At 42.5% G+C, this 25,453-nt stretch overlaps 1 protein-coding gene across 3 annotated transcripts; it reads left to right on the plus strand.

Moving 5' to 3' along the window:
- The first annotated feature begins 845 nt into the window (after nt 1–845).
- On the plus strand, nt 846–24,509 carry GPR180 (G protein-coupled receptor 180). 3 transcript variants are annotated; one of them, XR_013985383.1, is made up of 10 exons: nt 846–1,038; nt 3,180–3,338; nt 6,823–7,023; nt 9,722–9,902; nt 12,548–12,597; nt 14,972–15,129; nt 17,401–17,592; nt 18,302–18,379; nt 18,975–19,284; nt 22,709–24,509. XR_013985383.1 is itself a non-coding variant. In XM_081003175.1 (9 exons), the coding sequence occupies exons 1-9, from the start codon at nt 900–902 to the stop codon at nt 19,131–19,133; spliced, it is 1,317 nt and encodes a 438-aa protein (XP_080859301.1). In that variant the 5' UTR covers nt 846–899; the 3' UTR covers nt 19,134–20,231. The 3 variants fall into 3 exon arrangements, 1 of the variants encoding a protein (XP_080859301.1); XR_013985384.1 differs by lacking the exon at nt 22,709–24,509 and adding an exon at nt 20,536–21,135; XM_081003175.1 differs by lacking the exon at nt 22,709–24,509 and having other exon boundaries at nt 18,975–20,231.
- The last annotated feature ends 944 nt before the right edge of the window (nt 24,510–25,453 follow it).

Here is a 25,453-nt window from a genome sequence, read left to right on the forward strand (position 1 = left end):
AAATAGGCTAGTGGGGTTGGTTTGACTCCCTATAGTTTCAAAATTCCACTGGAAAAACGGTTGTGTCCCCGTGGAGATGGCAGTATTGAGTCAGTGGCTCATGTGCTTCTGGCTGCACTCTTTATAAAGATTTGAGGAGTGAAGTTATTACCCCTCTATTATTGTCGCTCGACCATTGCTACTGTGTCCTTTTTAGCAGATCAAGATGATCAGCTGGCAGCAAAAACTGAAAGGCTTTTAGTGGGGGCAATTAGAATAAGAGCTATTATTTGATTATTGATGTAAACCTGAAAATTTATTTTGTATAGTTTTTACCTCTCCAGTACAATTTATTTTATTGCTATTGCTTAGTGGCTGATGCAAATAAAAGATTCTTCTGATTCTGAATATAAAATACGAATACTGATTATATATTTTGTGCTTTTATCTTTTGATTTTGTTCTGTGAACCGCCCTGAGACCTCGGGGCATATAAATTAAGACCTCGGGGTATATAATCACCATAATCATCATAAATCCTGTATAATACGTGTCCCACGGCTATGACGTCACGACCCCCTTCTGACGCCGCGTTCCCTCACCCTCTGCCCTCCTTTGGAAGTTTCCCCGCCCACCTACCCACCCAGCAACCAATCAACAGGCTCCTCAAACACGACCTGGTCACGCGGTTGGAGAGCTCGTTCCCTAGCAACCGCCGCCGCGCGCCGATGAAACGGGCAGCAGGCCGGAAGTATTGCCGTCTCTATAGGCTGGCCCCGCCCACCCGGCCGATCCGAAGGACGCTATTGGTTAGCTGCGCGATCAATCCCGCTCCCGCCCGCCCACCCGTGAGGTTGTAGACGTGGTACGGGGATGAGAAAGCGGTGACTTAGGCGGCCGCTCCCGCCGAGGGGAACGACCATGGGGCTTCCGTGGCTCGCCTGGGCCGCCCTGTGCTGCGCCGCGTGGCTCCCGGCGGCGCAGGCCAAGACGGTCCGGGGCGGCTTCTCCAGCGCGGCCGCCGGAGCTGGCCAGGCGGCGGCGCAGTTCCAGTTCCACGGTAAGCGGGGCGCTGCCCGGCCCGGAGGAGGATCTCGCCCAGCGCCTTTGCGCAGCGCGATCCTACGCGCGCCGAGCTCGGGATCGAGCGCAGCAGGGCCTTCGGTTGGGAGAAGGAGGGATGCGAGGGACCCCGTGCCAGGGCCTTTTCTGCTGTTTGCGCACGTTTCCACGCGTTATGCGCCTTTGCGCAGTGCGATCCTATGCGCACCCAGCTCGCAGCAAGGCCTTCGGTTGGGAGGAGACGGAGGGATGCGAGGGACCCCGTGCCAGGGCCTTTTCTGCTGTTTGCGCCCGTTTCCACGCGTTATGCGCCCTTTTGACAAGGGTTTGCCCCGACTCCAGGGGGCTCTGAGACTCTCCCCACCCTGAAGTCCACCGCCGTTTGGCTCCCCCTGTAGCTACGGCTCTGTCTGGACCTCAGCTGATCTTGCAGCCATATATATCGTCACCTATATAGGTAAGGTAAAGGATCTCTGGATGGTTAAGTTCACTCAGAGGTGACTATGGGGTGCGGCACTCATCTCGCCAGCATGAATAAACCGCTTCTGGCGCAACGGGATCCCGTGACGGAAACTAGAGCGCATGGAAATGCCATTTACCTTCCCCGCCACAGCGGTACCTATTTATCTACTTGCACTGGCGTGCTTTCGAACTGCTAGGTTGGCAGGAGCTGGGACCATTTAGTCCTGCATATATAAGTGACTGTAAAGGTAAAGGGAGGTGGGTGGAGCTGTGGTCTTAAACCACTGAGCCTCTTGGGCTTGGCAATCAGAAGGCTGGAGGTTCAGATTCCCGCCATGGGGTGAGCTCCCATTGCTCTGTCCCAGCTCCTGCCAACCTAGCAGTTCGAAAGCACGCTAGTGCAAGTAGATAAATAAGTACCAGAGTGCGGGAAGGTAAATGGTGTTTCCGTGCGCTCTGGTTTCCATCACGGTGTTCTGTTGCGCCAGAATCGGTATAGTCATGCTGGCCACATGACCCAGAAAGCTGTCTGTGGACAAACGCGAGCTCCCTTTGCCTAAAAGCGAGATGAGCACCGCAACCCCATAGTTGCCTTTGACTGGGTTTAACTGTCCATGGGTCCTTTCCCTTTTTATATATCTTAGGTAAGCAATTAAATTTTGCATGCCCCACTTTTAACAAACAGCATTCGCTGTCAAAGAGGGAGGATGGCGCTGTTGCAGCAGGAGTTTCTCTCCTGTTGGAATGGCTTCTTGTTTTCCCCTTTGGAGGGTCATAGAATTGTACGGTTGGAAGGGATCACGAGGGTCTTCTAGCCCAACCCCCTGCAATACAGGAATCTATTTGCTCAACGTGGAGCTCGAATTCACAGCCCTGAGATAAAGTGCTTCATGCTCTTCTAGTGACTGAGCTATCTATCCTGCAGGCAGCTGTCAGATGACAAGCATTGCCTTGCTAGTCGCATCTCCTTTCTGCTGGTTTGGAGTTATGAGATTTCCCCAGTAATCGTAGGCCCAAGGTAAGCCCTGAATAAAGGGCGCTATAGGGGCAGAGGGCAGAGACTTAGGCTGGATCCTAAGCCTGAACACTATTGCTTTCTCTCTGCCAGACTTAGGCAAGCTCAGCCAGCCGCAGCCCCACTGCTGAACGGAGTCTGGATCTGGTGTGATTTTACCCTATTTTAAGTTATACCAGCTTGCTTTATGCCAGTGTCTTATGTATAGGGTTGCTTCCATAGAGATCCAGTGTGTACATGGGTGTAATTGAGTCGCTCAGCCTAGGTCTTAGCTGTCTGATTTGAGCCAACTGAAATCACTTTGCTGTGTAAATAACATTCTGCAGCAGGGACAATCCAAAACATTTTTTATACCCACCTCAGAATGTCCAAAGTGCCCTTCCCCAAATAAATCTAGGTTCTACAAGATAAATATATAGCAGCCCAATGTAGAGCATTTTCACAGTTTGGATTTTTTTGTGCCTTGATGTAAGCTGGAAAAATAATTGCAGGCTTCTTATACAACTATTTGTTGACCTAAATATTGGTAGGAAAATGAACACTTGGCAGCAGTTTGCATTAAGAGGCGATTCTGCCAGCATTAAAAGCTTTCTAGATAATATTTCTCCTTTATTTCCGTCCTTATCTGTGTAATAGACTTTGACTTCTTTTTAAATATCAAGGTGATTGTGCTCTTCTGTATGTCAGAATCAACAATGTAGCAACAGCGGTTGGAAAAGAAGCCAAGCTTCACCTCTTTCAAGCTCAGGAATGGCTAAAGCTGCAAGAAAGCTACCAGGATTACAGCTGTAAAGAGAGATTGTCCAAAGCTCAGCTGATAAGTGAGTTCGAATGGGCGGTGGGTGTCATAAATATACTGAGTCAGTTCATAGCTTATTATATGCATCAGTTGAACAATAGGTTTAGGATGAAGAAAAAACTAAGAGAAGAGTTAATGTGTTTATAAATTTGCTCATGTAAACGAAAGGCATGGAATTGTAAGCCAAGGTACCCAGACTTAACTTCCATACCATGCAAGCAGTATATATTGTGCCTGATTGCAACTTAGCCTTCATACATGCACTCTCCTGTGGTTTTTCAGCCCCAATTTTCATATTGGGGGAGCACACATGCAGTAGCATGCCACAGCACATCCACACAACAATGTGTGCAGCAGTGTGTCTTGTGCAAGCACATGCAGCAGCAGGCTGAACTGTGTCATGAGCAGGCATGTGCAATAGCACATCATATAAAAATATGCACGGCAACACATCATTGCAAGAAGCAGTTCAGCACATGCAAAATGCACACAGCAGCATGTCATCTGCCCTTTCCTCATCCAGAAAGCAGCCTGCTCACTCTGTGACCACCATTTTTATTTTGGGAAGTATCAAAACTGGCGTGATAATCCATCGGGGGAAAGTTTTGTAATTATTGAAAAAATGGCTTGCATCCTAAGATAAGTTCTCAGCCTGTTATTCCACCAAAACCCCTCTCCAGGAAATCAGGAGCCTTCCTAAACAATTTTGGTTTTGGATTTAGAGGGCAATTAGGAGGAGGAAACTTTTCTACCATGAACTTGTTAGAATCCAAGCTGATATTAATTCTCCTCTCGGAGATCTCCAAACTCTTACAGGTATGTACTATCCAGGCACATCCAACAGGTAGATTGTGATCTACCGGTAGATCATTGGACATCTGTGGTAGATCACTGGTAGATCACTGGGTCCCCCCAAAGAAGCTCAACAAGTTTGGCTCTCCTAAAAAAGCTCAACAACTTTGACCTGAACCCCCAAAAAGGAGGTAGATCACAGCCAGTCTTTAACTCTGTGAGTAGATCGTAGTCTCTTGGGAGTTGGCCACCCCTGGACTATGCTCACATTCAAGAGTAGGAAACCTATGGCCCTCCAGATAAAACTGTCATCCATGACCTTTGACCATTCTGGCTGGGTGGGGCTGATGGGAGCTGGTCCAATAGCATCTGGAGGGCTACAGGTTTCCCATCCCTGATTTCATGCCAAGTGCTTTAGGGCAGCAATGGGGAAGGTGCGTTCGTCCAGATGTTTTGGCCTCTATCTCCCATCAGCCACAGCTAGCATGACCAACTGTCAGCGACGATGAGAGCTGTAGTCCAAGAACATCTGGAGGACCCCAAGTTCCTCATTGCTGGCATAATGTCTGAGTTTTTAAGGTACATGGATAAGTCTGCAATCCTATATACACATACCTGGGAGCAAGTTCCTCTAAACTCAGTGGCAATTACTTCAGAGTAGATACGCATAGAATTGCATTGCACAAAGTGTCTGTTTGTTTTCTAAATATTTGCTTCTCATCTCTCTTAAACATTTTATCTCTTCAAAATACTTGTAGATTGCTCTGCTCTCTTTACAGCTGGTTTAAAACAAATTTCATCACTTAATTGTGGTTTGTCTTTGAATATCTTGAATGCTAATATTTAGTTCATAAGTAAGCTAGCATAGAATAAGCATGCAGTGCTGTTTAGTTTCTGGGAAAATTAAGTCATTTGTATCATCCTATCTCCCCATACGCTACCATGGTCCAATTACAGACTCATTGAAAATGAAGTCAGCAGTTCAGAATCTAAAGCTTAATATAACATTTGTGGAGCACAAATATTTAATGTACAAAATATTGAAGTTCCTCTTACAGTTATTATCAAAGAAGTGCTAATCATGATCATTCTTAATTTTATTGATCAAAATAAAGATGTGCAAATTATATCTCAGGACAGTATAATTATATAACTGAATTGAACAGATACTAAAAACATTATTGTAGTATCATGTGTGTATTTATATGAACAAGTCTAGTTATAATTGGATTTCTCCCCCTTTTCCTTTCGCCCAGCCTGTCCAGATTTTACCATGGACAAGTAGAGAATTGAGAATGTGGTTTGGGGCTGAAGGCATGCCGCTGAATTAACACTTGAACTAGACCAAACATTATGATCACAATCTAAGCACAGCTTTGCATTTTTATATCCCACTGATTGCAATGACTTTTTTTTAAAATGATATTTATTAAAATTTGACAAAGCATACATTACAATACATAAAAAGAAAAGCATAAAAAACAATACAATAGTACAGCAAAAAACAACAACACAATAACATTAAAACACACATCCAATGTTCCATATCTTTATCTTTCATTTACTTGTTTCATCGACCTCCTCACACCTCCCTTTTTGTATTCTAATTTAGTTAATTGTTTCAGCAAATTCTTTCCATCTTTCTCAATTTTTGTTATATAATTTATCTTAACGATCTAACCTTTTAATTAACTCAACAAATCCTTTCCATCTTTCACTATATTCTGTCATTCAATTTACCTTAATTTATTTAACCTTATCTTACCATAAAAAAAAACCTTAAAACTTAAAACTTAATGTACATAACTTCTTATATCATTTCTACTAAAGCCAAATAGTTTCATTCCAACATTTTTCCTAATACTCATTAATTTTACACTAATTCTCAAAATAATTTTTTAAAAAACTTTCTTCCAATCTTCATCCAACGTCTCTTCTTCCTGGTCTCGGGTTTTGTCAGTCCTTCTTGTCCATTCCATCTAGTCCATCAACCTGGTGATCTTATGTCCGAGGCTCTTAAGTCTTTTCCATGTCCCTTCTGCAGATCTTCTTCTTGTTTATACCTGCACTTTACTTTGTCTTTTGTTGATCTTTTTCTTAATTTCTTTCCTTTCTCATTGGGGGGTAGGTCTCGGGAGGACTCCAATCCAAAAATATCTCCATCTCTCCTCAGCAGATCAGCCCATTCCCCACAGTCCCATTCCCCACAGTCAACACTGTAATCCAGGAAGTATTTAAAAGCATGTTTCAAAGTCCTTCCAAAATTAAGAGCCCTCACAACTCCAGACCCCCCCGATCCACTCCAGATTCAAACTTCAAGAACAGCGGCTTATGCTCCTGCAAGGCCTCGGATCTCTCCATTTGTGTTACTTGAGGTTCAACAGCAACCTCCTCCATTGACTTAGTTATGCACTTAGTTATGCACATGCTTAACTGCCTCCTACTGAAATTAAAAGATAACTGAAACTGCTTAACGTGTGAATGCATTGAACCATATGGTTTTTAAGGGGTACAGGCACACTAAAACATGTAACACAAATGCAGCATGCGGATCTGTTTTTTAAAAAGCACCTTGATGCATGTGCAACTGGCAAAAACTGCTTGTGCATTCCTTAGCCATAGATAACCTGAAAAGTTTCTTGTTTTCTAGCATTGTTTTATGTCCTGTAAGTCAAAGCTTTCTGAGTTTATTCAAGTCTGGTTCCTTTTTGCAGTGCACCTGAACAGCACAGAACAAAATCTGACTGTGTCCCAGATTCCGTATCCTGACACATGGTATGTGTTTTATGTTGACAAGTTTACCTGTGCGGTGAATTATGAGGACTCTGAATCCGAGGAAGTTCAATTTGAAATGGTGTTACTAAATCCAGATGCGGAAGGGAATCCTTTAGATCACTTTAGCGCAGGGGAATCAGGTAAGATGTTTCTTCTGGACTTTGGAGGAAATTGGTTGGGGAAGTGACAGGCAAAAATAACCCATTAAATTGTATACATAGATGTTGCTATCCAGTTATCTATAGGATGAGGGAAACATACTTGTTTGGGAAAAGTATAGGATTAGTCATATAACAATGACTTTGAAGTGTCTGATAACTTTAATTTGCCCTAATAGATTAGTGTTCACCCACTTTTTTATTCCATTTTTTCACAATCCAGGACAATTAGTTCCATTTTTGGTGCATTCTAATTGTGATGTCTCAGAAGATACAGTAACAAATTAATAGAATCAACCACTTCAATTTTATTATTACATAATTAACATTAGTTGCTAATATATATATATGGCACTTTAGTTCTGACTGCAATCACAGCTTTAAAGAAAGTTATTTGCGGTTCATTGAATGGGCTAAGAATTTACAATGTAACAGAGATAAATGACTACTTCTTACACAGCAAAAAAAAAAAAAAAATCCAGACAAGTATAAAAGGAAAATAAAATATTGAGAAATTCAGGGACCAGGTTTCTTTAATTCATCTACATGTTACACACCATAGAACATGAACATCATTCATTCAAAACTGGAAATAAGTGCATTGTGGACTGGCTATGCCTTTTAAATGTTGCAGCAATGACATCTAGTGGTAAGATGAATGTTTCACACATCTGTTGCACGGCCTCTCAAATGTTGGCATAGTAAAATCTCGGTGAGTCAATTGTGTCCGCAAGTCTAAAGCAAAAGTGGAAGCTTCTTTGTTCCGTATGAAAAAGTGGTGTTTGCAGCGTATCCAGCATTATATTTGAACAGAAATGTACATCTGCCAACAGACACCTGAGAACCTCCTCTTCAAACACTGCGATCGCTATGAATATTCGCAGCAAACCTGCTGCAAACATCTCTTTTTGGTATTGTGAGGAAAAATAGAGATACAGTGGTGCCTCGCAAGACGAAATTAATTCGTTCCGCGAGTTTTTTCGTCTTGCGAGTTTTTTCGTCTTGCGAAGCACGGTTTCAATTTTTTCAAAAAAATCTTCAAAAACCTCAAAAAAGGCTACCACACCACGTGCTATGTGTTGCTCCCCGAAGTCAAGTCGCAACTGCACTTCTTCAAGCAATGCACCCTGTATTACTGTACCGGTTTTAAGAAAAAGGAAACAAACTTGCAAGACGTTTCCGTCTTGCGAAGCAAGCCCATAGGGAAATTTGTCTCGTAAAGCAACTCAAAAAACGAAAAACTCTTTCGTCTTGCGAGTTTTTCGTCTTGAGAGGCATTCGTCTTGCGAGGTACCACTGTATGAGTGCATGAGAAGCACTTTTTATAGTGCAACCCTCTACATGTTTACGCAGAAGTAAATCCCATTAATTCAGTGACGCTTTCAAGCTAGGGTTCACAGAAGCACACCCTTGGGAAGCAATAACGTTTTGTGTGTGAAACGTGGCTTTGATGCTCATTCACAATAGATGTGGCATTAGCTGGGAGTGACTGACATGCATATACTACTATCCTGGCATTTACTATACTTCTGTGTGTGCTGTGCTTGCAACATTTCAGTCACTTAGTGTTTGTCAACTGCTTTAGCAAAAGACATTACAACAGTAACAAAGAAGTCTTCGTATAAACAGATTTGTTGAGTTGAGAGCACTGTTCACAAATGCCATATCCTCAAGGCAAACGTATAATGTTTGTATTGCAAAGCCAGCTCTAGTCCATGACTGCAAAGAGGAGCTACATTTACCCAAAGGCTAGATTCTTGTCACTAAGCACAGTAAGTTTCAGACACTTCTGACAAGGCACGTGTGTTTGCATATATAGTTAGTAATTTCAACAGAGACGGTTGCCGGCTTAGTAAAAATAAAGTAGGCTGCAAATTATTTCTGTTATTAGACAGAAACAAGAAAATCCAACATCTGTCCCCAAGGTTTGTAAGCAATATTCATAGTACCAGCATCACACTGGAAATACTGGTGTTATAGTTAACAGTTATTTTAAAATCTATTAAGTTATTTTGGTGAAGGAACAAAATATTCTTTGGTCACATCTTAATTGGTTCTTTGAAATAAATTGGTTGCAATGAAAGGTAGCACACGACAACATAGGTTAGGGCATATCAGCATAATTGTATTGTACTATCTTTTTAGATGCACCCTATCCTGGGACCTGGGACAGGTAACAAACATAATTAATGACAAGATCCCAGCATTTCCAGTGTCGTTATGCTGGTATTGTGAGTATAAATACGAGCACAGTATTTACAATCTGCTGGGGCAGTAGTTGTAGTTTCCTGCTTCTATTTATTAATAGAAAAAAATTTCCAGCTTTTTTTTAAAAAAAACTAAGCTAGCAATTATCTGTTCAAATTACTCAGTATATAGGCATATATTAATAATAACCCTTCTTTGGAGCAACGTACTGCAGGGACCACTTCCCCCCCCCCCTGTTCAATAGACTCATCTCTGCACATCAGAGATGAGTCGTTTTCTGTAGTACCCTTACTGGGTGAAACCCTTTTGAGTTTCCCTTTGAGACTTCTGTTCTTAATTTAAATTTTATCTGCTCAGGCTGCTACTGTGTTTTGTCATTATTTTAGCTCTGGTATTTTTTTGTTTTTTTAAGGGTTGGGCATTAAATATCTAAGTAAAGAAATGTTATGTAAGGTACTTCTTCTCTTTGCAGGCCTCCATGAGTTCTTCTTCCTGCTTGTTCTGGCATACTTCGTCGCTGCTTGCATATACGCTCAGACATTGTGGCAGACGATTAAAAAAGCAGGGCCTATGCACACTGTGTTAAAAGTTCTGTCGACTGTTCTGCTCTTGCAAGCCGCTTCCGCTTTTGCTAACTACCTACATTTTTCAAGGTAAATTTAAACCCTCCGCCTTTAGGCATACGAAGCTGACATACTGAGTAACATCATTGGTCTTCCACGTCTAGTGCTGTCTGTGTCAGGGATGGGGAACTTATGACTCTCCAGATGTTGTTTGACAGTGATCGTCCCTGATCATTGGTGATTCGGCCTGGAGCAAATGCGGGGTGGAGTCCAAGATCTGGAGGGCTACAGGTCCCCCAACCCTGGTCTTGCTTTGGTAGTGACCTTCCCAGGTTTCAAGAAGGAATTTGCATTGTCAAATTGGTCAGAATTTCTTTTATTTGGAAAAGTCGCTGCTTCAATGGCAGCTCTTGAGGCAGTTTGCTGTGGGTCTCAATCATGCCGTGTATCTGTGCTTGATCTTGGAGTTCCAGCCACTCCCTCCGAAGCTTCGGCAGCTCCTAGAGAGCATCCTTTGACACTGCTGGACCCTTCAGAATTCAAACTTTTCCTTTCGACTTTTTTGAGAAGGTGCTTTGCCAGTGCTCCCTTCCCATTTCCTCGCGGCAATCTGAATGGCCTCCGTTGCCCACAGTTGACCCAGAAGTCATTCCTACCCATGTTCCTTTGTTCCCTTCAGATTGAATCTGAAATGTTCTTTCTGCAAATCACCACACAAGGGTGGTAGAGCAAAATGCAGGGTGCTGGTCTGCCCTAGCACAGGGGAACAGCAGGTTTCGAACTCGCAGGCACACTGATACAATTACCTGAATAACTGTGCAAAGGTAGGCTACATGTATCTTAGGGCAGCTCCCTGCTTTGCACAATAAATGTTTTTGCTACATATACTGCAATACAGTGGTACCTCGAGTTAAGAACTTAATTCGTTCTGGAGGTCCGTTCTTAACCTGAAACTGTTCTTAACCTGAATTACCACTTTAGCTAATGGGGCCTCCTGCTGCCGCCGCGCCACCGGAGCACGATTTCTGTTCTCATCCTGAAGCTAAGTTCTTAACCCGAGGTACTATTTCTGGGTTAGCGGAGTCTGTAACCTGAAACGTCTGTAGCCCGAGGTACCACGGTATTACACTGCTGTTTCCTAGAACAGCATAAAAGACATACAAACATATAAATGTACGTTGGAACCCTGACTCACCAGAGTCTCCATATGCATTCACAGGTGTGAATGTTTCCCACACTTTACGTAATACATATTTGCTGCAGGAAACACTGGTGTGTGGGTGTGCAGGAAACACATCTATCTCCTAATCCCCATCCACCATCCCCAGCAGATGATCATCCACTGTTCTCTGTACCAAAGAGTGAGATAGGAAATAACCATTTAGCAGAGCTCATTTAGGTTTTGTAGTAGGGAATACAATTCAGTGCTGAAAACAGGTGAAGAAACAAACTGTTGTCACTTTCCACTATAAAGCCTAAATATGCTGTTCTAAAGGTGTTCTTCCACCTTAATTTTATTTTCTTGTAATTAAACATGTATGCTTCAGCTTCCTTTCAACTCAGACGTATTGATCAATTGTCATTATTGTTGGTTCCTCTAGATTTGCTGCATTTAAACGTAACTGAGGCCTACCACTCTGGAGGGGACGCGGGTGGCGCTGTGGGTTAAACCACAGAACCTAGGGCTTGCTGATCAGAAGGTCGGCGGTTCGAATCCCCGTGACGGGATGAGCTCCCGTTGCTCGGTCCCTGCTCCTGCCAACCTAGCAGTTCGAAAGCACGTCAAAGTGCAAGTAGGTAAATAGGTACAGCTCTGGCGGGAAGGTAAACGGCATTTCCGTGCGCTGCTCTGGTTCGCCAGAAGCGGCTTAGTCATGCTGGCCACGTGACCCGGAAGCTGTACGCCAGCTCCCTCGGCCAGTAAAGCGAGATGAGCGCCGCAACCCCAGAGCCGGCCACGACTGGACCTAACGGTCAGGGGTCCCTTTACCTTTTTACCACTCCGGAACAGAATAGTATTGACATTTTGTTTCAGTATTTCCCCTTTATGTAAAAAGAGTTACATGAATTCAATCAAGTCCATTTTCTCACTCTCTCTATATATATATGTATTGCTCTTTTGCCCTCCAATTAAAAAACACTTTAAAAAGTAAGTAAATAAAAGCTTTTAAGTTTTTGAAAGTCCTCTTCTGCTGCACCTCCACAAAAAACAACCGCCAGCTTTTCAGTGTTCTGCAGGCAACGTTTTGGACAGCTCCACTTGTTGCAAAACTTGTGGACCTAAAGAAAAATAGGAAATACAGTGCAGAGAAAGGCCATTATGTGCAGCAGCTAATCCAACTCAGGATGATGAGAGGTATTGGCATTGCATTTTGGGAGGCAGGAGACCTCCAGATCAACCCAATTTGCATTCCACTGCGCACCGCTAGTGTAGCCTCTTCTGTTAAGAAGTCAAATCTGCTTCACAGAAATTCATATGAGAAAAGCAGAATTCTGGAGCTTCTGTGCAGAATGCAAAATAGTTATATGCTAGTAGATTTGCCCATTTCTTTTATTATTTACAAGCTGGAGGCAAACCCAGCTGATTTTCATGTTATGTATTCTTAAAGCTTTTACAAACTTATTTCCATTTTTTTTAATATCCAAAAATAGTATTAGTGGTGGTTGTGTTTATGCTTTTATGATGCGTATTTCTTTAGTATAGGCTTATTTATCAAGCTGGTTTTCCTTTTTAGTTACTCCAAAAATGGAGTAGGAGCACCTTTTATGGGAAGCCTTGCAGAGTGTAAGTACATCTTGCTTTTTTTGAGCTGGTCACAAATGAGGACATTGGTTTTATGGAAGCACGTTATCTGGATGTTCATATATCTTGTATTACATGAAATGCTGAGTCTGTTGGAAAGTCAGAGTGGTTTAAAATATTAGATAAAAAATTTAAGCCACACCTAGAAACCTGTCCTTGAACAGAGTTGCAATTCCCAGCTGCGACTGAAGGAGCCCCTGCAGCAAATGGGGTTCTTTACCCTTATTTATTAAAAATAGTTACACTTTTTAGAACAGTGTTAGAGTCCACTCAAGCATTCTGCTCAAAGCTAAGCCCCATGAAATCAGTAAAACTTCATTCATATAAGTCAATATAGGATTGCAGCTTAACTACAAGTTAAATCGCTTCAGCTAAACAAATTTCATTTCCCCCCTTAGGGTGTTCCAGGCAGACAGTTTCTTGTGCAAATATTCCTGTAAAGACGTGGCACAGGTTAGACCCCACTCTGTGATTTGCCACTGCTCCTTTCCTCACTTCCAGTTTCTTTCTCTTGCTTCCTCACAAAAGAGGTGTGCATTTTCCCCAGATGTTGTAGACTCAAGTCTCCATACAGTCATGCACGCCTTTGCTAAATTTCTTGCAGCAAAAGCTAAACCTGAAACCTACTATTTCAAGATATGCCAACACGACTCCACCCTTACATGTGCTGATTTTAATTTAATTTAATTTAATTTTTCTTCTAGCATATTGCGTAAAATCTGTTGGGTACAATTTTTACAATACTGTGCTGTTTCCTGGGCTCTTGTACTTCCAGGAGGACTGTGCAGTGTTAATTGGAGCAGCCAATGCTTTTGTTGCGGCGAAACTTAATTGCAAACCAGTATATCTCCTGCAAGTGCCAAGGAAAAAAACACATTTCTGTCCCTAGCTATTGCAACTGTTGACCTTCAGTGTACAAAAGGTGACTGTGTTGCTGTTGTGTGGCAAATACAATGGTACCTTGGTTCTCAAACTTAATCCGTTCTGAAAGTCCGTTCCAAAACCAAAGCGTTCCAAAACCAAAGCGTTCCAAAACCAAGGCGCACTTTTCCATAGAAAGTAATGCAAAATGGATTAGTCCATTCCAGACTTTTAAAAGCAACCCCTAAAACAGCAATTTATCATGAATTTTACTATCTAACAAGACCATTGATCCATAAAATGAAAGCAATAATCAATGTACTGTACTATTAAATAAGACAGTATTGTAGATGATAAAAAAAAAGTTTTTAAAAAAATTCTTACCTGCACTGATGATAGTCATTGTTTGGATGGGGGGCTTTTATCCATTTCCACAGTCACACAACCAATCAGTAGCTGAACCGGGTTCCACACAGTCACAAAAACAAATGAACCAAAAAAAGCCTCAAAAACGCAAAATAAATGGCAGAAACAAAAGCACCAAACTTAATCTGTTCCGAAAGTCCATTTGACTTCTGAAATGTTCAAAAACCAAGGCACAGCTTCTGATTGGTGCAGGTGCCCCAGAAACAATAGCCGACAACCACATCGGACGTTCGGCTTCTGAAAAACGTTCGAAAACCGGAACACTTCTGGGTTTTCGGCATTTGGGAACCCAAGGCGTTTGAGAACCAAGGCATTTGAGAACCAAGGTACCACTGTACTGGATGCATCCGGTGATGTAGACCTTTTTTTTTTTTTTTAAGATACTTTTCTGGACACATACGGAACAGCTCTGGATAGATGACGTGTACAGACTCTCAAGAGGGAGGGGGAAAACATAAGCATGAAATCATGGTCCTCCTTCATTTTGTCCCCTCTCATTTCAGAAATATTTTTATGGCATTTTCCTTCTTCCTTGTGCATTCCATAGATCTGATTCCGGTTTAAGCGTTCCAAAAATACGTTTAAAAGCCATGCAAGGCTGTCGCTGCACACTGTCCATGATGTGGTTGCAGTGACAACCACAGTAAAGCTCTGGACCAGCCTTCCCTAACATCATGGCCAGTTGTTGGGGGTGATGAAGATCTTGCGTCCTGAGGTTGGGGAAGTCTGGTCCAGGTTATGAAAATTGCATTCCTCCACTAGAGGACATTGTGTACAGCAGAGGCTCTAAATATTGAGGAAAAAGCCGATGTATACAGGAAGCTTCATACTGGAACACCAGTGGACAAAATTTTAATGAATTTGTACTCCGAGAGTGCTGGTCAGTATGCATGCTATTTATCTAGGCTAGATCATCCCGCTAGTTATATTGAAGTGTTTACAACAGTGTTAATTGACCTCTTATGTATGTTTTGCAGAAGTAAAGCCCTACAACAGGCCATTTTATACAGAGATTTTTCTTGGTGGCATAATTCAGACAATTCAATTATATTAATGTTCTTCCCCTTAGTGTGTGACATAATCTCTCAGGTGCAGATGCTCTATCTACTGCTCAGTTTGTGCATGGGATGGACAATAGGGAGAATGAAGAAATCTCAGAGTAAACCTCTCCAGTGGGATTCTACTCCAACATCCACAGCCATTGCAATAGCTGTCGTGGTAACACAGGTCTGTTTTCACGCTGGGTGTTTTATTTACTGTGGAAGTGCTTTTGGGGGTAATTAAGAAACATTAATAAGCATATGATGTGGTAATGATCCTGCATGAAGAGAAGAGGCTGTCTGTACTGATGTTCCTTTGAGAATGTTGTGAAAGGGTCTCCAACCCGAAAGACTGCAAATGCTGCTGTCGATGGTAGTGATACAGATGATTGAAAAACTCTTCAGGAGATCTCTTGCAGAGGATTTAATGTAATACCTAGCTCCTGAAAAAGTAGCAGCCCCGAGTACCTGGTTGTACATTTTCTAAATCCTCACTGATGGCTAGGTATTTCCAGGGTCACTCAAAGTCTCTCCTTTAGCTACACTGATATACTGCATCAGCCCAAAATGTGAAATGGGAAGTCCCTCGTTCAAATCAGCTCTTAATCATGAATTTCCTTTGCTGTCTTAAGCCAGGGGAAGCCAGCCTGCCACCTCACTCACCCAAATGTTGTTGGACTAAAATCCTCATCTGCCCCATACCACATGGCAAATGGTCAGAGTTGGTGGAATTTGTAGCCCAGTGTCTAGAGGGCACCAAGTTTGCCACCGCTGCCACAGGCAAACTGTTTTTCTCTTCATACCAGCATTGGCTTACTAGTTGCCAAAGTACAGTGGATACGAATTAAATTTGTTTCGGGGGTCCGTCCACAACCCGAAAAGTCCGTAGGCAGAGGCGCTGCTTCTGCGCGCGGTGAAACCCAGAAGTATACACTTCCGGGTTTGCTGCGTTCGTAACCCAAAAGTTGCGTATCCAAAGCGGTATGTAGCTAGAGGGTCGACTGTAATTGATCTGCCACCGTCCCCCACCCCCCAGAAACTCTACCAAATTCAAATAAAGATTTGGTAACTATTTTGTCCACCTCATCACAAGAAAGGAAAAGGCCAATGTTCTCAAAAGCTGTGAGGAAAATTTCACATGTGAATGTTTCATGTCTTTTGGGGGGTGAGGGGAAGGTATGCAATGTTCCAACTGATCAGTTACCCAAAGATTCCATGAGAGCCTATAGACGGGATTCTTTTCTTTCTCATTTTTGGCAAAATATACTTCTTGGAGTATTGTCTAGAGCAGTGGTGAACAAACTCTTTTCTGTCAAGGGCTTCATACCCTTAGGGTAATCTGTGGGAGACCGCATATTGGCACCAAAGGTGGATGGAACTGCTTCTCTTTTATTTCTCTTTTTACCACCTCGTTCTCTACCTTTAACTCCCTGGTTTTCCCTTGTTACCTGTATGAACTCAGGGTGCCATGGGATTAGGCCTTGATTTATCCACCCCTGGTCTAGAGAATGAAGACACATGTCTCCGAGCATTCATTCATTCGTTGGCCCTCTGTGCTTCATATATTGATGGGCATTCAGCAGAAAAAAACAGTTCTCACCTCTCAGACATATGCCTCTGAGAACCCCATTACAGCATGTGGCCCTGAGCTGGTACATGTATTATATGGGCACCAGCCATGATAAGTGTTCTCTGCCATTTAATTTTTACTGTGATATCCCTCTCTCTCTCTCTCTCTCTCTCTCTCTCTCTCTCTCCCTCCCTCCCTCTCTCTCTCTCTCTCTCTCACACACACACACACACACACACACACACACACACAAACGGGTATTTATTTTTCCATCTTATAGATGCCCCCATGTATAAGATGCCCCCTTTTTTGATATTATTTTTTAGGAAAAAAGCCTAGTCTTATACAGGGGGAAATACAGAATACTGAAAGATTATATTACTTTTTAAACAAACAAGCTAAATGGGCACAGGTGAAAGGTTTCCTTCTCTGACATACTTCTAATTATTTCTAAACCAATGCTTGTTTATTTCTTCTCCCAAGGCTAAAAAGCCCACTCACAGAGTTCTCTTGGCAAGTGCCTGTCACACCTCATAGAAGCCTGCGTGCTGTTGTCAACAGAAGGAATCTGCCACTGAATTGGGACCCTATAATTGAGGCAAAATTATCCACATCAGTCCCAAACAGAGTGCTTGAACTTTTGTCCACCCCTGACCACCTCACATCCTAAAAAGATTGTGTTTAAAAAAAAAAATTGCTGACTAGAATCCCAGTTTTATTGAAGAGGGCTTCAGTGAATTCTACTCTTTTTGTTCCTCCTTCCCCTCTCTCCACTGCCCAGACTAACAATGTGGGGCCATCATATTTTGTTTTTATACTGTACAAAGTTATACGAAGAAAGATCCATCTGGATACTATCTTCTAATTGTGTTCCTTGTTCTTTTGCAGGGCATTTTGCTAATTTGGGAACAGTTTGAGGATACAAATCATCACAGCTACCACTCACACCAAAGTTTAGCAGGCGGGCTTCTCATTGGCTTGAGAATTTGCCTAGCTCTGTCGCTTGGCTGTGGACTTTACCAGATCATCCGAATTGAGAGAAGCACACTGAAAAGAGAATTCTATATCACTTTCACAAAGGTATGTGCATCATATAGAAACTCAGTGTATTCTTCCAGAGCGCTATTGAATGCAGTGTCTAGTTTGGAGGAAAATAAAACAGTTCAATCTCATATGTACTTACAAATGTTTCATTGTGTTTAATGGAGCTTATTTCCAAGTTATTGTGTACAGGATTGTAGTTTGAGGCTACAATCCTATGCACACTTACATGGAAGTAAACCCCATGGAACACAGTGAGACTTCACTTCTGAGTACATACATACATAAATACATACATACATAGGGTTTGGTTAAGCAAAGGTATGATGTTATACATCAAGACTCTCATAATGTTCTATGGTTTGATGCAGAAGAGCACTTGGTAAGTTACAGAACGTATTTTAACGTGTGAAATGAAAATGAAAATATGTAACTAGAGATCCGTTAATGGACAGAGTGACTTTTAGTACTGACAGATGATGATGATGATTATAACTTTCCTAAACAGGGCTGCCTTCAGGTGTCTTCTAAAAGTCAGATAGTTGTTTATGTCCTTGACATCTGATGGAAGGGTGTTCCACAGGGTGGGTACCACTACCACTAAGGCCCTCTGCCTGGTTCCCTGTAACCTCACTTCTCGCAGTGAGGGAACCGCCAGAAGGCCCTCAGAGAAGGACCTCAGTGTCCGGGCTGAACGATGGAGGTGGAGATGCTCCTTAGCTGATAGTGGTCTTTCTTCTTCTTTCAGGGCTGTCTTCTGTGGTTTTTGTGTCACCCAAGTCTTGTATCCATATCTCTAATGTTAAGAGATTACCAGCGAGAGAAGGTAGGTAGATACAGCATAATAAAACTTGAGTCAGTTACCGAATGAAGGCTTAATTGTATGCAAGACTTTGGATTGTTAAACTCTTGATAAGTAATGGGAATTTCTGAATCTATTTTTTTCCCTGTAGCCCACTTCAATCATTCCACATGAAGAAGCAACATGTATAGAGGGGAGTTGTGGGACCCCCCTCCCTTCCCCCAGCATATCAAGTTCCCCTGGCCCCACCAGTCATGTATTAGTGTGGATGCTTGAGGCAGGGAAATCTGTGCATGTCGACTTCCTCATATCCTGGAACTCTAATTGTGCAAGTTCCAGGAAAGCCTGAAAAACGTGAATGGCGGGGCCAGAGGGAACTGCACAGTCCCTTGCTACCCGTGTTGCCCCTTCATGTGTGTAATGTATGCAGGCAGCTTTAGAATTGTGATGTTAAGAGATCCCATGAAATACTACATGAAATTGTGTTTTAAGAGATCTGGCGATTCCCAAGGTGAACTTCTAAACTTGAATTCCTGAGTAGGTCCAGTAAATTTCAGGTGAATATTTTGTTCTTTCTACAAAGCTCTCTTCTTTGTTCTCTTTTCCTTTCATATTTCAGGTCATTACCGTAGGCGTCATCCTCTGCCAGTTGTTCTCCATGGTCCTCCTGTACCGACTCTTTGTTTCCCATAGTCTGTACTGGGAAGTGTCCTCCCTCTCTTCAGTAACACTGCCACTTACTGTAGCATCTGGACATAAAAGTCGGCATCATTTCTGAGATGCATCTGGGAGATCCGTTGACAAATGTGCAATAAAGACTTGGAAATGTGCAGCTATTTTCAGCAGTGAATCCACCACAGAGGATCTTTGGGAGAAACGAAACAATCAAAATACAGAATTACACTGCTGCAGGAGCTGAACGAGTGCAGGTATGAGGCAGATTTTCTCAAAAATTGTGACAAAGCATCTTGGATGAAGTCAAAGAAAATTCTTAACCTCGGTGTTTTCATTTAAAAACTGCCTCATCTTATGTTGGAACTAGATCCAAATTGTCATAACTACAAGCATAAATGGATCACATAGACCACTTTTGGAATTAAAATAATATATTGGTTTAAAGTTGCTTTGAAACAGTGCAAATTGTGCAGAAGTTTAAAAGGACTTGAAAATTGTAATAGGTCCAGGAAACCAGTGTAAAATGTTTACAGCAAACTGTAGCACTCATTATTTGTGTTTTTGAAAACGAAAAGAAAAAACACTTCCTTGCCTTGAGATTTGGATGCAGTTCAGATTTCAGCTTGATTACCAATTGCTTTTTACACACCATGTTTGTGACAAATGTTACAAGAGCATAAGGGTGATGGACTAACTTGAGTTCTGTTTTTTAAAAAACAAAAACTTGGCATTGTTAAGGTTATAAAAACAGCAGGCTAGCATCTCCTAAACTTGGGGGGGGGGGTATGCGATGCAGCACTAGAATTTTAATCCTGATATAATTCATTACTCTTACATTGAGGATTCAATCATAATTAAGCCATATTCACAGATTAAATTAACAGAAGCATTTCAAATAAATGTTAGTTTCAGTCATCAACTACCCATGAATTCCTGCCCAAGGATACTTAATCAGGATTAAATTTTCTATGAATAATTGAAAAACAAAATACTCACTGGATTTGTTATAATCCATGTTGGCAGTGGGTTCTAAGTAGTTGCCATCTCCCACCCATTGTAGAAGAAGCACACTTTGAAATGATTCCTAGCATTCAGACTGCCATTGTAAATATATACTCTTGTTGAAGTGCCTATTTATTGCTCAAGATTGAAATAATTTGAATGACTTTTGCTATATAAAATAAACATTCCTGTTAAGTAATTTCTGTGCTGTTGTGTGCTATTAAATCATGCTTGTAAACTGGTGTCTCGGAGGAAATGTGAAGCTGGTTTTATAATACACTTCAGGTTTTTTTCTGAGTTCCAGACACAAGGCTGTGTTTGTACCATCATCAGAAGCCAGCCATGAAAGCTGATTGATTCATGCTTATTTACTCTTCCTACTTGCTCCAAGGCAATACTCGCACTGTGTTGAGCCAACTGCCAGAAGAAAGGAGGAGAAGGCCATACAAAACTAATGCTTCCCACTTATCCCCTTCCCCACTCTCTTTCCCCCTTCACACCAGGATTAGCAGCAGTGGGGAATACAACTATGGCAGACTTATCCTCAAAGAACTTGGTCAGGAGCGTACGGGGAGAGCGTCAGGGGAGCCTGAGGCGGCAATCCTGATACAGTACAAGCTTGAACATAATTTTAGGAATGCAGCCTTTAAAATCAGACAGTCTAGTCTTCAAAAGCACTGCTTCAGCACAAGCCGTACTAAAGTTAATAGAGCTTCCAGTTACAAACCGCTTTGAGATTCAGTCTCGGGATTTCATTTAAGTTTATAGGTGCCACATTTTTGCCTCTGACTAAGGCAAATGGCAACATGACAAAGTTGTTCATTAAACAGATTCACTCGTTACTCTTTGTAATTCAGGACAAGAACGGCAGGTTGAGGCTGGAAAGACTGAAATCGTAGACTTTCATGCCATCAGCAGAACGACTGCAACGTTAATTTTTGCATTTCTCTGGTAGCCACATCAAAATGTTGTCGGCTTAAATTGTGTTTATCTCTGTGCTCATATTCAGAATAGAAAAGGTGGGTTTTGGCACAAACTTTTAATAATACAAGAGAACATATATCTGGGTTTCCTCTCACGCAAAATGCACACAAGGCTTGCACCATGAGAGCCAGTGTGGTGTAGTGGTTAAGAGCGGTAGATTTGTAAACTGGTGAACTGGGTTCGCGTCTCCGCTCCTCCACATGCAGCTGCTGGGTGACCTTGGGCCAGTCACACTTCTTTGAAGTCTCTCAGCCCCACTCACCTCACAGAGTGTTTGTTGTGGGGGAGGAAGGGAAAGGAGAATGTTAGCCGCTTTGAGACTCCTGAAGGGGAGTGAAAGGCGGGATATCAAATCCAAACTCTTCTTCTTCTTCTTCAAGAGTTGTCATCTTGTGTGATAAAAGTTGCATTTGGTCAGAAATGCATGAAATGCATGAAACTCTGATACTTCAATTCTCATATTAATTGTGCAGTGTGATTTCTGCTTTCAGTAGTCCACGTGCCGGCAAATTAGAGATTGGATTATTTTAACAGCAGGCGGTTGCTACTCGTAAAGTGGAGTCCAGGAGTTGAAGTTAGGGGAAAATGTAAGGATTGGGCTTCTGATGAATGGTCCACCATCAGCATGTTATCAGCATCCATCTGTCTCAAAAGTCAGTGGACTGTGCCTCTGGGTACGAAGCCAAACCACTGGAGAATCGCAGTGCCTGCTGTGGCCGCAAAGACTCATAACTGCTGCATTCCACGTTGTTTTTGCTGCATTGGCAGCACCAAAGCCAGTGTCAGGGCAGACAGCAAGACCCCGCTCTCGGGCTCGCTGATGCGCTCAGAAGGAAAGCAGAGCAATATGCTTGGCTGCAGGAGTTGCCGGAAAGAGGCGTACAGGATGCCATTCAATCGTCTTAGGGACTCCACTCCAGATTTGTGTAGGGCTTACTTCTTAGCCTTTTCTTCCCCCTTTCTCACAAATGAGTATACAGTGGTACCTCAGGTTCCATACGCTTCAGGTTACATACACTTCAGGTTACAGACTCCGCTAACCCAGAAATAGTGCTTCGGCAGTGCGGCAGGTGCAGGAGGCCCCATTAGCTAAAGTGGTGCTTCAGGTTAAGAATAGTTTCAGGTTAAGTACGGACCTCCGGAACGAATTAAGTACTTAACCCGAGGTACCACTGTATCCGCAAAGCAGTGGAAGTTTACGATTCTCCTTCTCCTCGATGGGCTGCCTTCCCAGGTTGCCTCACTTCCCTCGACAGCATGTGCAGTAACTGTCTCTACCATTGGACTTGCTATTGGTCTTATCCACTCAATCTGCTTCACATGCAGTCTGCTTCACATGCAGAAGAAGTCCCTAATCCACCAAGGGTTTGAGACCTATTGGCTACCCTTGCCTGGTTTAGCCGACCAGTCGAAGCCGTTTCCCGGGGTGTGGCCACTGTTGAATTCTGACAGCTTCTAGAAGCCACAGGTAAGAGCTGGGTGCAGGGTGGGGTCCAAATGTGAGCACACTACCCCAGAAGGAGCACCACATGTCCCCTACCAGAGGTACTACCCCCCCAACACCCCATACATGCCATACAGCAGCATATAGTACCATTGTTAATTGTCCACATACACCATTTCTATGGACCAATTGATAAGCAGTTGCCGTGAGCTGCATTATTTTCTCTCCCCCCCCCCTTTGTTTTTCAGAAAGGGGTGTTCATCTGTGAAAGATTCTGCTTGAACTTCTCCAGACTGGATCCTACAGCTGTACTGCCATTTAAGGAAGTTTTGTTTCCACACTGGCCAGTCATTAACTCTAATCTTTGGCTGTGGCGCTTTTCCTCTACTAGCTATCTAGTTTTACCCTGTAGAAATTTGCTTCTTGGCAGTATGGCTCTTAAAAACAGTTAAGTCCCTGTGAGTGCTATGGCCTTTGGTCCTTAAAATGGGTGTGCTCTGAAGTTCTCTGTTGTTTGATTCAGCAGCCCATCTGTGGCTTTTGCCTCCTAGGTGGGTCATAAGGAAAGGGTTAAAATGAGTGTCATGTCATTGGCCAGTGGAAACTGATAGGAGGAGTTAGGGTTAGAGGGGGAGTTGTGTGAAAGCCAGTTGAGAGTTGGGAGTTGGAGAAGGAAGAGGGAGGAATAGTCTGTGGGTTGGTCGAGTTGTGAGTGAGAGGAATTCTTAGGTGGAGTCAGATAGATAGTTGGAATAATCAGTTTGAAGTTGTTAGGAACGCATAGGACAGTTAAGGAACTAAGATTAAGAAACTGCCAAGAAAAATTAACTGAAACCATAAGCTTGTTCATGCCTTAAAATAAACTTGATTATTTGTTAACGTTAACAACTGACTGGACTCCGTGTGTACCCGTGAGGAGAAACGGGTTGGTGGCAGCGAAGAAAGCAATCACAGTGGTGGCACAGGGTCAATAGACCGTCAAACATCCGGGGGCCCTGTGTGATCGCCACACCATCCATCATTAGAATTCCAGCAACGGTGCAAGAGGGCAGCCTAGAGAACCAACACAATCCTGCTTTGTGGCCCTTTGAGCAGCACCCAGTGGGCATATTTGCAGCTGTGGAAGCCTGTGCAAACATAGCCAACATAGTTAATAATTTAGAAAAGGTTCAAGATACAGAGAGGGTGCTCTCTCAGAAGCTAGTCGATCAACACATTGTTGGATTCTAGTTCATCACATTTTTTGGTTTAAGAGTAAAAAAGAAAATCTTGCTATATCGTGCATTAGTGGAGAGGGCATTCTTTGGGTGTGTGGCTTTTTTAAAGGTCTTATAAATAGAATGGGAATAGGGGGGGAAATTAAGCAATCTATTGTTCTGCTAATATGCACAATATTTCAAGTGATGCTAATGTAACAGACTCTGATTTTCTAAGTGAACAAGCCCTAATGGCAATAAAAGTAATCTCAGAACTGCAGGCAGCTTCTCTGACCCTTGTCTCATATTGTTAGATTCTATTATTAGGTTGCACCTCCCCTTAAACTGAGAGTGTAAGACACCATTTAGCGGCTAAGGCACCAGGGCACCATTTAGTTCTCTTTGCAGTTCTCCAAAAGGTATGGTCTTGAAAGATGATGGCCATTATCAATACCCATTTTGAATCGCTGATGCCCTGACTGACCTTCTCCATGCTCTGATTCACTCTCAGCCACGCATACATCCTACCGCTTGCCTTGATTTTTATGCTTTCCCTATTCATGCAATCACAGGCCCAGAAGGGGCCAGAATCCTAGCTTAAAAAAAAAAATTGGAAGAAGTTTCTAGCGCTTAAGGCGGTAAATGTGTGGGTGATGCTGGATAAAATGTTCTAATCTGAAGCAAGATTCAGAACTGGGTGGGGCAGGGGTGTGCTTGCTTATGGAGTCTGCACAGCTGTTCGCTCTCCCAGTGATTGTAAAGAGAAGAATAACACTGTACGGCAATAAATGCATGTCGGTTTGCTTGTTTTACTTAATTTGGACAAAAAATAATAAAGCACAGACTGATTTTATTTCATTTTATTTAATAAACATATATATCACCTTTCAAAACTAAAAATCTTTGCAAGGTCCTTTACAACTCTTATCAAAACTATACCAAACCCGGCAATTGCATAGGATAATATAACACAGCATAACAGAACTATTAAACCCAGACCACAAGTACCAGAACTGCAACTGGGCCACAATTTGTTTCTGACGTATCAGCTTTCATGACAGCAAATTTAGTTCATTAGCTACATGAAGAGGACATGAAGTACATATACAGTGGTACCTCAGGTTACAAACTTAATTAGTTACTGAGGTCCGTTCTTAACCTGAAACCTTTCTTAACCTGAGGTACCACTTTAGCTAATGGGGCCTCCCGCTGCGCCGCCATCACACAATTTCGGTTCTCATCCTGGGGCAAAGTTCTTAACCTGAGGTACTACTTCCAGGTTAGTGGAGTTTGTAACCCGAGGTGTTTGTAACCTGAGGTACCACTGTAGAAGAAGATTTCTGTTTCCCTTTAATATATAATATGACTTCTCAAGGTGTGTTGTTCCTGCAGCAAGGGCCTCTACCACCCTCATCCGCATAGGGTAAATTAGTACACATAATCTAGTTTATAATTTAATTGATAACTCTTGCTAAAATGTCTGATTCCCACTGTTCAGATTGACTGTTCCTGCTACTCACTGCTGGATGCTCCTTTCCAAATAGTGTATAGTACTTGTCCAGAATCTCTTTCAAATTCTCTCTCTCCCCGTATCCTGCACTATCCAATTTACAGTGTTAGGACTCTAGGCACAAAATTGAAAGGCTGCAAAATTGCCACTTTATCTGGCCAGCTGCATTTGCTAAGCCTCCTAGCAAAATCTCCCGCCTTAAAAAGTGTCTAGTTGTTCGAAATTAAAATAAATGCTATGTAAGTTAATAGCGTTTAAACAAGTTTAAATATATTACACAACCGATT

This window comes from Podarcis pityusensis, assembly GCF_964106645.2.
Source record: "Podarcis pityusensis genome assembly, chromosome: 4".
NCBI classification, from domain to species: Eukaryota; Metazoa; Chordata; class Lepidosauria; order Squamata; family Lacertidae; genus Podarcis; species Podarcis pityusensis.

Coding starts and splice junctions, on each gene's coding strand:
- GPR180 (XM_081003175.1), top strand. CDS start 900: ATGGGGCTTCCGTGGCTCGCCTGGGCCGCCCTGTGCTGCGCCGCGTGG. Junction 7,024..9,721: donor CTTTAGCGCAGGGGAATCAG/GTAAGATGTTTC, acceptor TTCTCTTTGCAG/GCCTCCATGAGTTCTTCTTC. Junction 9,903..12,547: donor AACTACCTACATTTTTCAAG/GTAAATTTAAAC, acceptor TTTCCTTTTTAG/TTACTCCAAAAATGGAGTAG.